The sequence below is a fragment of the Eptatretus burgeri genome, chromosome 12 (assembly GCF_056783735.1).
Source record: "Eptatretus burgeri isolate ZD-2024b chromosome 12, Ebu_testis_v1, whole genome shotgun sequence".
NCBI lineage: Eukaryota > Metazoa > Chordata > Myxini > Myxiniformes > Myxinidae > Eptatretus > Eptatretus burgeri.
This window is the reverse complement of record NC_140972.1, coordinates 66,642,690-66,657,689: the sequence shown is the minus strand read 5'-3', so window position 1 is coordinate 66,657,689 and position 15,000 is coordinate 66,642,690. Positions and strand designations below refer to the sequence as shown.

At 49.5% G+C, this 15,000-nt stretch overlaps 1 protein-coding gene across 1 annotated transcript in view; it reads left to right on the top strand.

Annotated features, from left to right (window-relative positions):
• The window catches only part of LOC147015811 (uncharacterized), a 120,228-nt gene that overhangs the window by 89,309 nt on the left and 15,919 nt on the right, over positions 1–15,000 (top strand). Inside the window, exons 12-13 of the mRNA XM_085849122.1 lie at positions 255–298; positions 2,213–2,341. Coding sequence (XP_085705248.1) covers positions 255–298; positions 2,213–2,341 — 173 coding nt within the window. The remainder of the gene's footprint in view (positions 1–254; positions 299–2,212; positions 2,342–15,000) is intronic.

Below are 15,000 nucleotides of genomic sequence, written 5' to 3'. Positions count from 1 at the left end.
TTGTCCGGCATAAACCATTGCAGATTTGCCAACATTTTCACGAGGCACCCAGGACCGAAAACTCCAGTTCAACCATGGCTCGTGGAATGAATCGAGGTGAAGGGATTTATGCTGGAGCAGGTTTTTAATGCCAAGGAGATGGGATTATTTTGGAAGAGGATGCCATCTCATACCTTCCTGTCCATGCAGGGAAGATCTGCTCTGGGTCATCGTGGTGAAGGATTGTTTTTCCATTTTTCCATGTGGCAATGCAGCAGGCAACTTCGTCATGCTACTGATGATCCAACAGCCATCGCAAGTTCGAAATCCACATCTTTCTAACCTCCCCTCCCCCCCCCTTTCCAACAGCATCATCATGTCTGAGCTAAGTTTTGTGTTTTCTATTTTTGAAAGAGTACATATTCACAAATACATAATATTGTTGTAGATTTTCGCCCGTCCGGTGGGCGGACGACCGCCTTTAGCCCAATTGCGGTCGTGCGCGCCCACTGAACGTGGCAATCTAGTCGCAGCTTCCGGATCAACGCCAAAACCCAGCTACGGGTGTTTTTAACACAACATAAACCATCCAACTCTTCTTTCCACGCGCTACAGGGTCGATCGCCGAATTGTCGATGTACCTAATTATTCACGCGGACAGAAATGCCGGGAGTTTATACCTCGACGGGACCTGCACGAAAACTAGCCGCTTAAGCAGCTCGTTCCGTATGTGATTGCCGAGCAGTTTTATATCGCCAAGTCCCGTCGGACCAGATGTACGTTTTATCTGCTTATAATCAGCCAGCTAATATTCTGAACGCATCATGGCAGTCAATGGCAGAAAGTGACACAACGAGCAGGTTAACATTCAAAAATGGGGACATTTATTTCAAATGCACATATGCAATGAATGGGGGAATGGGACAGGACACGAGCAAAAGCCTACAGCCGAGTTCTCTCATGTAATGTACACGCACTTAACAGTTTGTTACTTACGGACGGACAAGGTGCCACAGACTTAAATGCAAAACCCAAGAAAGAAAAAGAACTAGGGTCGTGAGCCTTTATAATTGCTCGGAGCCAGGATGACTGAAGGGGCTCCGAGAGACCGAGCGGGCTACCTGGCCTCTCATGGTGACTCGCTGGGTCCTGGTTCAGTGACCCTCGGTGTCTGTGCCCGGACCCCTGAGCTCCGACTGGCTCCCTTGGTCGTCCGGCCTCCACTGCGGCCTGGTCGAGCCGACGACGCGCTGGAGGGGTGAATGAATGGGTCTCGACTCAGGCCTGCTGGTTGCGCCGGCGAACCCCCAGCGAACCACCGACCCAAACTCCGATCTCTCCACTCCCAACTCTCACCGACTCCGAGCTCCCCACACCAACTGCCTTTTCGGCCAGCAAACGCGGCTTTTTTTCTCCCCTCCCTTCCCGGCGCGCGGGGGAAAATCCCAGGAGTGATCGGCTTGGCTCTGTTGTTGTAATAACCGTCATCCGTGTTTACGCCGTTCTGAGGGACCCGCCCCCAACCGTCATTTCTGTTTCCTTCTTCGGGTGGCTTTCAGTGAGTGGTGTTTTTGTTTGTAGAGGAGGGTCGCTGTGTTGTGGAGATTGACGAGGTTGTTGAGTTGTTCTTTATTTGAAATAAAAGATAGAACAGAGTAACGACTAACTCAGAGATGCACAGCCCGGCACATGAGCAATGCCCCTTATACATTGGTGGGGAAATCTAACCTGGAACACACACTTATCGAAATAACTGACCTCTGGGGAACCTGAATGGTGTTCTGTGAATTTCCACCACTGTAACACTACCCCCTCCCCTTTTTACAGACTCGTCCCGAGTCGTCAAATTTTCATGTGCAAGTTCTCCCCTAGTACGATTTACCTTCGGATCCCTGAGTGCAACATTTGGTGTATCCATGTCCCAAAAGTAAATAACCTATGGGCTGTGTAACTAACTAAACAAACTCACTCGTGCAGACGACTTGATTAAAATTGCCGGCGCTACGACAAACATGCAGGGGGAGCAAAACTTATTTACAATTTTACTTTAACCTTAACCTTATAATTTTACACTAAACCATGGCCCAGGACTGATGGACTCTGTGGGGAAAAAGGGGCATGGCAAGGTTAGTCAGTATATGAGGGTGAGCGCTCCGCAGCTGAAGGTCGGATGTCTTCGGGGCCTGTTCAAAAGGCTCCGTTGTCTGTCACATAACCTTTTTCATGCCTTCAGCTGCTGGAGGCAACTCACCCCAACCTGGCATGCCACATGCCATCCCACAAGCTATTCTTGAAGCAGGGAGCCAGGCTGCCCAAATGCAGTCTCTGGCTCGTGTAATAAATGCAGGACTGACACAAGAAGGTAGCCGGCTGCCCAATACAGTCCCAGGCCTCCCCCTTGAAATGAACGCAGTTGAGCAGTGAACACAAGCACAGGGAGGTAGCCGGCTGCCCAATGCAGTCCCAGGCTTCCCCCTTGAAATGAACTGGATGACGCAAGCAAACACAAACGGTGCACAGGCTGCACCAATGCAGTCCCCATGTGCGGCTGCCTGCAGGCCAGTCCTTGCAACTTGCGCGATGATCCTGGCGCACATGGTGATGGATGGAACAGGGGCAAACGCAAACACAAGGGCTAGCAGGCATGGGGTTAAGGCAGAGGCAGGCAGACAAGGCATAGCAAGGCCGGAACAGGCCGCTGTAGCACAAGCAGGCCGGCAGGTGAAGCTGGCCGGCCTCTGGCCTCGTTCTGGAGGGAGTGTGGAGGTGCCGGCCGGTCTGAAGGCAGGCTCGGACCTACCCGACTGTCTCCCTCCCAACCTATCGCCTTTGCCTGTCTCTGTCCATACCCACTCCCTTAGTTTGCAAAAATCCAAATTTAGCCCCATCTGTTTTGTTTTTTTTAATAATTTTGTCTCCATAACCCCCTTTATTGTCTCTGTCCGGCTACCCTATCAGGTCACCTCGCCTACTCCCAACCCCTATATTCCCTTCCTGGAGGGGAATAAGGGAGAGCTAGCACCCTGTCTTGAGGTCCAATTAAGCCTCAGATTGGCCTCCTCAGATTTCAGCGATCTAACCCAAGGTGGGTCCAGCGGCCCACCGAGAGCGAAGGGGTGGATGGTGCAGAGGGGTACACTTCCCTATCTACCCTAACATTTATTAACCTTTAACTACCCCAGGGCTTTACAAAAGCGCCTGTCACTTAAACTATTGGTTCTACCAACTAAGATTCCCGTCGCCTGTGTTGGTGTCCTCACAAATTTGGGCCTTGCCCTCCAATTTTCACTCGTGCCCTTGCACGGTCTCATGGCTGGGCCACGGAGCTCACTTGGCAGGAACTACCCTCTGCCGATTCTCAAACTACAGCACCCCGGGCCCTGAGGCTGTCTCCGAGCCGACCAGCTTCCTAAAATCTGGGGAGTGCCCTCCTCGGCTACTCCCCCTCGACGCTCACGTGGCAGGCTGGCGCCACGGGCCCTTTTCCCCGGGTGCCCATGCCCACGACACTGCCCACGTGGCCATTGGCGCTATGGGCCCCACTTCATGCGGACCCACCCGTGCCCACTACGCTATCCCGGCCCCTCTTGGGCCCTTGGCCTACCGCGGCCGACTAGTCCAGTGCCCGGGGTGCCCACTAAGCGATACTCACCGTTCGCAGCCACGCTCCCAGCCCGTCAACAGGACTCCTGCACCCCTCCAAACGGGTTTCGAGCCAACACTCGCACCAACAGAAAAACGACCTCCATATTGTCAATTTGGCTAACCCACTATCTGACTTTACTCTGACCATTGGGTGGGAATCACTCCTCCTCCCCAATCACTCATCGCACCATGCATACCACATTTGCTCCATTCACACAGGCCCGCTGGCCCTCACTCGCTCAACATGTTTGTTTCTCAACTCGCATCACATCGCTGAACACTGCCATTCCACTAACTGAGTCCCCTAGCTGACTCGTGCTTCCTCGTCATCCCTTACAATACAGCACATCCTTTTTACACTACGTAGCTAAGCTACGTCCCCTCTACACATTCAACGTCTGTCAGTGTCTCCAAAAATCCCCTTTTCCATACTAAATCTGAACTGAAATTCCCACTAACTAACCATTCCACGGGTTCCATGAGGAACAACCTATGTCCCCATGAAGCCGGTCTAACTAAACTAACCCTTCCCCCTAACTAGTGGTGTTCCTGTGCCCTAAGCAAGGGGGTCTCCTACCTCCTGCCCAGGAATCCTGTTTACCCGAAATGGCGAGGCTTGCTTTTCTATGCGCACCAGCGCGGCAATTCGCAACCTGCGCTCTTTTCCCGTGACGTCATGGCAGCTGTTCGCGTTTCTCGTCCCTTCCTCTTGGACGGTAACATTCGGCAGGGATTTCCCTTCTACCGGATTCCAACCATACGTGCAGCCACGACGTCACCCTGCGCATCCCAAGCAAGCCTCACGTTTCGAGGAGTTCCCCACGCGAGCACATGTGCTCTGCTCACCCGTAACCAGCGCCACGGAATCCCCAATGACGTCACTCGCACCCCGAAACCGCGCGATTTTTCGCGTAAGCCGGGGCACGCGTAACGCTTCGGGGAAACTGCTTCGCATGCTCTGCGAACAGAACGCGCGGCGCAGGCCACACGGAGCTTTACAAACACGTTCGCCCGGAGAACCCGTCCGATCCAAATTCACTATTTCCAGCCTAACTTCTGTCCGTCCGCGGGATCGTCTTGTATCCACCGCGGGCGTTTCCGGACCGCAGTTCACTTGCGTAAGCGCACACGTGGCGGCCTCGTGCGAAGAACAGCACGGACCCCGCGCGCGCTGCTGTGCGAATCCGGCACAGTCATCAAAACAGCTACGGTTGCTACACGGCCTTTGTCCGTCGTCTGGCGCCATCTTCGTCGCCATTCAACGCACGCACTCCCACGTGCCATGACGCTTGCACACCTCGCCATGACACCCGGGCAGGCGGTTGCGGTTTCCCGCATACCAACCGCCATCTCCCTCTCATACCGCGCTCTCACACACGCTGTTTCTCTCACACATGCGGTTTCTCTCACACACAGCCTTTCACCCACGCTATGCGCGCGTTTCAGCATGCATTTCGCCACACTCGCAACCACACACACCGGGACAACCACGCCGGGGATTCGCGCCACCACAAGCACTCCCGGGTCTCCATACCCCCCCAAGCTCCGCGTGTACCCGTTCACAGCACTCGCCCACCCCCCCCCCCAACTCTCACGGAGCGACCGAACCCACCTGGTCGCGATCCGCTTCAAGGGGGCATATTCCCTCCCCTCGTTCCTGAAGGAGGCCAGCCTGCTGCTTGCACCGGGCCACCAAACATTCCCCAAGCTCCCCCTCATTGTCCCTCGCTAACTCGACCTGTGTGTGTTCGTCAATAGTTTCATCCACTTTACCCCCTGTCTCCTCTATCTCCCGTGTCTCTGTTATTTCTTTTAATTCCTGCGTCTCCCTTTGTGTCTCTGTTAATTCCGTCACCTCGTTCATTACCTCCGTTTCTTCCCATGTTATCCGTGTCTCCGTCACCATTAATTTTTCTGTCGTCGTCACCTCCACGTGTCTCGTCTTACACGTCTCCCGAATTATTGTGACGTCGCTCGTCATGACCTCGCCCGTCTTTATCGTGGGCCGGACAGCCGTTGCACTCCCTCTCGTTGGTTTGATCATACTGCCACGTAGTGTCGCCATTTTGTGCTCCGTTGTTCGCGTTTCGTCGCGCGCAATCGTCATTATGCCCGCCTGGAGGCCTCGCCCCATGCACTGCATCGCACCCCTCATTGCCTCCGTGTGCGCATGCATACAGTCTATTGTTTCCTTTTCGTTTTCTTTCACATTTGCAATTATTTCGTTTTCCATGCCATCCAATTTTGCCAGCAAAATTGTCAATAACTGGCTCGTGTCAAGTGGCCCTGTGGCAGTCGATTCGCCATTATCGGCCGCGGAAACGGCCGGAATCGGGGGGGCGGGGGGAGTTTGACGGAGAGGGGAGTGTCAAAAGCTGGCGCCCCCCGCCGCTGCGCCCATTTCGGACTCTGGGTTCGGTTGTGGGGGAAGTTCAACCTGCATGGGAGTGTCCTGCACGGTGATTTCGTCCTGAGCCATAGATTCTATAAACGCGTACTCTAAACCACCCTGCCCCTGCTCGTCTTGAGCTGCCATTTTGCATATCGGAAATAAAAAATGTGAAAGCTCGGAATTTAATGGAACCGGAGGGTCGCTTCGCACACCCTTGATCCGGTTCCGTTAATTTCACTTGGAGGAGGATGAATTGGAATCCCACGTCCTGACAACAGTGTTGTAGATTTTTCACCCGTCCGGCGTGCGGACGACCGCCTTGAGCCCAATTGCGGCCGTGTGCGCCCACCGAACTTGGAAATCCAGTAGCAGCTTCCGGATCAACGCCGAAACCCAGCTACGGGTGTTTTTAACACACCATAAACCAGCCAACTCTTCTGTCCACGCGCTACAGGGTCGATCGCCGAATTGTCGATGTACCTAATTTTCGCGCGGACAGAAACGCGCGAGTTTATACCTCGACGGGGCCTGCACGAAAACGAGCCGCTTAAGCAGCTCGTTCCGTATGCGATTGCCAAGTGGTTTTATATCGCCAAGTCCCGTCGGACCAGAGATACGTTTTATCGGCTTATAATCAACCAGCTAATATTCCGAACGCATCATGGCAGTCAATGGCAGAAAGTGATACAACGAGCAGGTTAACATTCAAAAATGGGGACATTTATTTCAAATGCACATATGCAATGAATGGGGGAATGGGACAGGACACGAGCAAAAGCCTACAGCCGAGTTCTCTCATGTAATGTACAGGCACTTAACAGTTTGTTACTTACTGACAAGGCACCACAAACTTTCATGCAAAACCCAAGAAAAAAGAAAGAACCGGGCTTGTGAGCCTTTACGAGGTGTGTTCAAAAAGGATCCAACCTTAATTTTTCATGCGTAAACAAATGAAGCTCGGGAGGCGTGGTTTGGTGCACGTATGTAGGCGATCCTAATCCGTATGCGTGAATATTTTCCCGCCTGCAGAAGCTGTCAGTCGCCGACAGACCTCCGATGAGTGAAGAAGTGTTAGTGAGCGCTGTCGGATTTTCGTTTTTGACAAAATGACGGATCACTGTGGTCTCATCGCCAGTGATCACTGTGTTGAAGAAGTTGGGATCGCTGTTCACAGTCTCCAGCATGTCCTGTGCGATCTCCAAACGGAGTTGCTTCTGCTCGATCGTTAGCAGTTTTGGCACGAACTTTGCTGAGATTCTCCTTAAGCCCAAATCCTCAGTCACAATGGAATGAACGGATCCAATGCTGACGCCCGCCTCGTCTGCAAGTTCTCTGATCGTGATTCGACGATCCTGCATCAGCAGGGTCCTCACTTGGTCAATGACGATCTCATTTCAGGATGTTGAGGGCCTACCAGAACGTGCTTCACTTTCCACTGATGTGTGACCATCTTTGAAGCGGTTGTACCACTCTTTTATCTGTGTGGTGCCCATTGCTTCGTTCCCGAAGGCCTGTTGAATCTTGCGGATCGTTTCCACTTGGGAATTGCCAAGCTTTACACAAAATTTGATGCAGTAGCGTTGTTTGAGTTTTTCCATCATTTTGTCGAAAACAAAAATCCAACGGCGCTCACTTACACGTCCTTACTCATCGGCGGTCTGTTGGCGACTGACAGCTTTTGCAGGCGGGAAAATATTCACGCATACGGATTAGGATCGCCTACATACTTGCACCAAACCACGCCTCCCTCGCTTCATTTGTTTACGCACGAAAAATTAAGGTTGGATACTTTTTGGACACACCTCATGTAATTGCTCGGAGCCGAGATGACCGAAGGGGCTTCGAGAGACCGAGCGGGCTACCTGGCCACCCTCGTGGTGACTCGCTGGTTCCTGGTTTGGTGACCCTCGGTGTCTGTGCCCGGACCCTCGAGCTCCGACTGGCGCCCTTGGTCGTCCAGCCTCCACTGCGGCCTGGTCTAGCCGACGACGCGCTGGAGGGGTGAATGGGTCTCGACTCAGGCTTCCTGGTTGCGCAAGCGAACCAACTGCCCGAACTCCGAACTCTCCAGCTCTCAACGGGGCGTCTCTCTACTCCCAACTCCCATCGACTCCGAGCTCCCCACACCAACTGCCTTTTCGGCCAGCGAACGCGGCTTTTTATCGCCCCCAGGGCATTCGCCCTCCCTTCCCGGCGCGCGGGGGAAAATCCCAGGAGTGATCGGCTTGGCTTTGTTGTTGTAATAACCGTCGTCCGTGTTTACACCGTTCTGAGGGACCTGCCCCAATCGTCATTTCTGTTTCCTTCTTCGGGTGGCTTTCTGGGAGTGGTGTTTTTGTTTGTAGAGGAGGGTCGCTGTGTTGTGGAGATTGACGAGGTTGTTGAGTTGTTCTTTATTTGAAATAAAAGATAGAGCAGAATAACGGCTAATTCAGAGATGCACAGCCTGGCACACGAACAATACCCGTTATACATTGGTGGGGAAATCTAACCTGGAACACACACTTATCAAGATAACTGACCTCTGGGGAACCTGAATGGTGTTCTGTGAATTTCCACCACCGTAACAATATGTTTACCCTCACTCACCTCGCTGTTTTGGAATAAATTTATGAGGTAAAACTCTTGTGTTTTTGTTTAATTTCATAGTCACTCGACATCGGCATAAGCCCGTGTTCACCTCAAATTATACACCACTGGAACCACTACCACCACTTTCAACACAACCTGTCTTTCCAGCGCTGCCTCTGAGTTCAGTGATATTGCACTCTGACCACTCTCAGATGTTATCAACTCAATGCATCTTTGGTCGACCTATCAAATGATGCCGTCCCTCCGGAAAACCATCCACAAGAGCTACTGCCAGTCTAGCGTACTGAATCACATGGCCCAGCCATGCTGCCTTGCGTTCCATCACATTACTACTGCTGAGGTACCATCAGTTGCCGATCATCTCAATTAGATTCTGGTTTGCAACAAGGTCAACTTTATGTTGAGCAGGTGTCACCAGATGGTTCAGCCAAAGCCATCTAGTCGCCTGATGTCGATTGCCTTCAACGACAAGGTGGTGGCACTGTACTCTTGACATAAGTGCCTGAGCAAGCTGTGCCTTTGTTTCGAGGCCAACACTGGTGGAACACAGTTATTTCCACTGCCGAAGGGTGGATTTGCTCATACCTATCCCCATTCGCACCTCCTTGCTGTCATATAGAGAGTGGTTGATCGACACGCCCAGGTGCTTGAAAGATGTGATGCGGGGTATTGGTATCAACCGGTATGTGATAGTATTGTCATCCATTGTTGGCTGGACAACCATGTATTCACAAATGTCTCATTCCAGTCTCGTGATAATTTTGAAAGGATGGAAAAATGCTCTGTTTCGTTGTTTTAATCGAGGACCAAACAGAAAAATCTGACAGTCCTTGCCAGGATGGATGACCAGCCCATACCCATCTGATGTCACCCAGGATAGCAAGCATCTCTTCTGCATCAGCTTTGCATAGTGCCATCATCACTAGGTCATCGGCGTGATTGATCTCCTTTACGGAGATACCGCTTGCATTTGGTGCTCTTCGGTGTGATGTGTATTCAAACCACTCCCGCACGAGACATTTGGTGTAGATGCTGAAGATTATAGGGAACAGTGGACGACCTTGTCATACTCCGACTGGGGTCTCAAACTCGGAAAGGCGGGATGACAGACAACAGAGCTGACCATTTGAGTTGACGAATAGGTCCTCAAGCACACATCACATCCTCTTCTACACTAAAATACCGCAGTTTTGTAAACAGTAGTGCGTGGCTGACAGAGTCAAATGCCTTCTTATAGTCAACAAAGACCAGGTGGAGAGGGCGTTTACCTGTGAAGTAAGCTTTGGCCACATCTTTCAGAAGGTAGATTTCCTCAGTTGTGCCCTTAACGTATGCAAGCTACATTGGGTGTCTCACTTCGACATTGGCGGTTCTTTTCAGTCTGCATTGACACACATTGAGGATGATCTTGCTTGCATGACTGATTAGTGCAAGCATTCTGTAATTGTCGCAAAGACCGGTCATTATTTTTTGTGCAAAGTAATATACACCGACTTGGTCATCGACAGTGGCCACTTTGTGGTGTTCCAGATATTACACACTGCCTTGTGGAGAGCATCAAATGCTTCTGGATCCTATTTCGCAGCTTTAAGAGCTTCCAATGTGACGACAGCTCTGGTAGCTTTCTTGGTTTCTTCCGGTGTGTGTGGATTTCGTTCAACCTTAGTTGTGTGCTGGGGCAGACATGACCGGTTGGACTCTAATACAGTGCCTGTAGAAAATCTACACCCCCTTTCAAAATGTTCACATTTTGTTGCCTTATATCCTGGAATTGAATTGCTTTAAACCAGACTTTTTCCATCTTTATTTACACATCGTAACCCACAACTTCTAAGTGGAAAAACAAATTCAATACATTTCAGAAAATTAATTTAAAATACCAAAAAATTAAAATACCCCCGAGCGGGAGTGCCGGTCATCTCTGCCAGAGGTCGAAAGTAACTCTGTGCCAGACTGGAATAGGGGCAGTTCATAAAGTACGTACACTCTACTTCCGGGTTTCAAAACCACCCACCCCCCTCTGTATGCAGGCTAGTGACCACCCACCCACCCCCCTCATACATCGCTAATCGCTTGCAAAGCCAGCAGTTCCTTATGAACCGGTGTTTGTAAGTCATGACAATGCAGTCCGAGCGGTGTAATTTACCTTTTTCTTTTAATATCGCAGCATGTCATTTATGAAAATAAAAGTACAAATTGACATTCAAGACAATGTTAATGTCATAAATGAAAGTAAGTGTGCATATAAACTTGTGTTCCATTGTTTTAGTTAAATCTGACAAAAGCTTCAAATGTAATATTTGTGTCGGAGAGTTCCGGTTCTTAATTTAATACTTTTATTTTTGTATGTACTTTATGAACGGCCCATACGGGGAATCAGAGCGAAGTTTGAAGGGCTATAAAATCGGAATGAGAGCAAATTTCAAAAAAATGGCTCGTGTTGTTCTCGATAATAGTCCATAGTATCTCAATCACTCATAACATTTGATCTCTCTTGATAAATGAGGGAGGAGATACGATTTGAAATCGACGATTTTCGCAACTTTGACAGCTTCATGACGTTGACCTCGACCTTGGACAACCTTGAAAGTTATATTGTTGTGCATGTCTCATCGACTTCTATCCATTCCACTATTGGTTATTTGTCTCCACTCGGTTTGATTGTGGACAGGTGGACAGGCGGACAGGCTTCGAGACTGTTATTATTAGGTCATCTCTACTGAGATGATAGAGATGACCTAACTAGAATATCTTGGTTGGATGCGTGTGTGCATGCGTGCGTGCGCGATCAGCTCTATTCCAAGCCTTAGACCTTGTATTTAAAATAAAAATTAAATGACAATAGATTATTTGCCTTAACTTTAATTGTGGTCTTAAATGTTGAACCAACTTTGTTAATCACAGGTAAAATAATATAAGTACATAATTTTAATTGGGATAAAATGTCAGAGAAATTCCACCAATATGGCCTGGTACTATGTTGTAATTTGAAGTTCTGTGCTTGCTAATTTTATATCATGAGAAAAAAAAAACATGAAAAACATCAAGATCAATATGCCCCCACGTAATTGTGAAGATGTCAGATATACTGTTACAATCAACATCACAAAAGAAGAAATTATTTTAGTATTGGTATATTGTGATTGATTTCCTGAAAACTTGAATTTTCTTATTATTGTAAATTTTTTTTTTCAAAACCAATATAGCAATTACATTTGTTATATGTATTCAGTATTTAGTCACAAACTTCACACATTATTCATACATTATACTAATACCAACATTCTGTGCAAAGCAAAGCGTGTAAGGTGACCCTCTTGTCATGCGGGGTATGTGTGTCCCCGCGAAATGCAGCGTTATCTGAAAACATGTTGTGGGGCAATAGTTAACGTGTAAAAATGGGGGTTATGTTCCAAATGGGGAATATTTCAACCTTTTAAGGTTGAAGATCTAGATAAAAACCTCAAAAAAGCAGTAAACAATGAATAAATAAAACGTACGAAACAAGAAAAAGAGTAATCAGGGATTGCAGACCCTCACCAGGACTTATTTTGTTTGGTGTTTGTGTATTGGTGTGTTACGTAATTAATGAGACATAATTACAACTACCACTTTATAACTGCTGACAGTGATGACCGGGTACCAAGACGGCCTGCTTTGATGCAACCCCACTTTGATTGGACACTTGACCCATGACATTTTTTTACTATTATTCAATTGAATTCAGAATGGGATTAAAATATATTCAATTCAAATTAAATGGAAGACCGAAGAGGTACAGTCTTGTAATGCAGTAATTAGAAGCAACCCGAACAAGCAAAAAGAAAAGATGTAATGAGGAGGAACCTGGGTAGTATTTGCATTTCAGCTGCGACTCCTCGACCCTCAAACCCATCCAAGCACAGCCAAGTGAGCCTTATTCAAAAAATAAAGATAATCAAAAACAACAAACAAACAAAAATAACCCAGATCAAGAAAAAATTAAATACTTCTGGCTGCCAGACCATGCGTCCGATCAAGTTGAAATTTAAAACATGTATTCCCCATCACTAAAAGATCATCATTTTGAAGTTAAACGTCGATTGATGAAGCAGTTCCAGAGAAAACATTATTTAATATTTTCTTCAACCCAATATGGCTGCCAAATCATGTGACCCATCAATTATTCCTTAAACTTGTACATCCGAGGCTTGGGGAACATTTGTGTGAACTTTCCCCTTGATTTGTCCAGCCCTTCTGGAGAAGAAGATTTTCATAGGTTTTAGGGTAAATCCAATATGGCTGCCAGACCATGTGATCTATGACAGCATATGTATGCACCTTTTGTTCCTCAGGATTCGCCTGTTAAATGTGTAAAGTTTCGCCTCGATCTGTTGTTCAGCCACTTCAGAGAAGATGAAATAAAAAATATATATGTATATATTGTTGTGGTTCTCGGAACCGCATGCATACAACAGATAGGTGTCCCAAGACAGTTATTCCATTATTTTACATGTAGATAGTCCCCTTCCTTTTGTTTAGCGGGACAATAAGGGAGTGCGTTGCGATTATCTAACAGCTCGGGTTGCTTAAATCATCTTCTCCTTCATTTCATCCCCACTCTTCTTTTTCATCTGATTATTCCTGAGGTAAATCAGCGCGTGCGGCACCACAGTGAGGAAACTGCTGCACAGAGCCCTCGTTTCCGGGCGAACCCTAAACCCAGCGTGTGCGGCGAGTCGTGTGCGCTTGGCAGTGCGGGATCATCGACTCGAGCTTCCGATGATCTGGGGAGGATTGCCGGTTGCATTTAAAAGGCATGCGAATAAATACCTCTTAAGAGGCTGCACGAATGGTGTTTTTCACAACATAGGAAAAACAGCCAGCACGACCCCCAAGCTGCACGAAAACGCGTACGGAGGCCGATAAAGACGACTCCACCCAATGTTGGGCGGGATACGAGCGTGCGGAGTAGAAGCGGCTTGTTCCTTTTCAACCTCAATATCCGACACATGTTGGTGTTCGCCCCGCGCACACGCAAGCAGAGTCGTGTGAATGCAAGCGCTGGCCACGTGTGTAATGGCCAAACTACGCGCACTATATGGAATGTGCTCGAAAGCAGACACGTACGCCACTCGTGAGACGTGCATGGATTTATCCATGGCAATGTACCTTCGGCCCTCGCTGGTAGCAGCGGATTCTCCACGGATGGTGATCGTCTTCTCGTCTCTATGGCCAGCGAAGCTGCGATCAAGCGGGGAATGTACAGTGTTGGCCACGTTGGCGCGTGCGGAGCGAGGGCGTTGATCGACGCTGGTCGAACGCCCGAGCGGGCATGCGGGACCCTCGACCGGTCACCCTGGCACGGTCCCAGGGTTTTTGCGGGACGGTTCGCATGTCAATTTCGGTGTGGGCGATTCATGTCATGTCGTGGGGTCGGAGCGAAATATGTTCGCTGTCTGGGATGGCCTTGCCGGAAACGAAGTGAGGCGGTTTCCGGCCCAAGTTGGCGGGCCATGTGAGGGGTCGGGGCCATCGGAGCACCCGATTCAGGTGATGACGTTTCGATTCAGCATGCCCCCTCCCCCATAGCTGCAAGTGCTATAAAGGTCGGAGCAGTCCCTCTGCCTTCCGCTCTTGCCTCTTGCCTCCTCTCTTGCCGCTCTTGCTCTTTCTCCGCCTCTCTCCCGCTCTCGCCTCACCTCGTCGACACCGTCACGACGCGCCTCCTGATGTCTGGACTCTGCCTCCTCATCTCCGCCCACACGTTGTCGACCCCACCCGCCTACCTGGTCCCGCCCGCCACTCCATCCTCACACTCTGGACTCTGCCCCTTATCGACTCAAGCTCCTCCTTTCAGGAACACGGTCTCCACACGTGCGGCTGAAACCAGAGTCAAAGCACCCACTGTCGGGTACCACACCACAGAGCATCCCCCACCCCCACTCCCCCCGAAACGTATTGGTGGCGCATCGTGCTATCGGGCACAAAGGTACCAAGATCAAAGCCTCAACTCCCTCCCTTCCTGGTTGCAAAACTTTCTCTTCATCGGGTTGTGTACGTGTGTTTGCGCGTGTGCTGGTGCCGGCGCCTGTCTGCTTAAGTAAGACTGCAGAAGATTGTTATCATTATTATTGTTATTAATTTTGTGTTAAGTCTGCTCTGTGTCCCCCTTTGTAAGTTAATTGTAAATAAATCATTATTAGGAATGTCCCCTGCTCGTTTTTGTCTTTTCTTCCATTGATCCAGCATGGTCCGAATCCAACTTTAGCCGGGACTTTATTCCCAACGATCCGTTCCTTTAAGCCAGTACGTCCTTGGCAGTGTCGCAAGGCTACATCCGATCCGGTAGAGTGATCCGGTTCGGACAAGGCGTACCGAGGGCGTGTTCCCCGATAATTAAACCACATGAT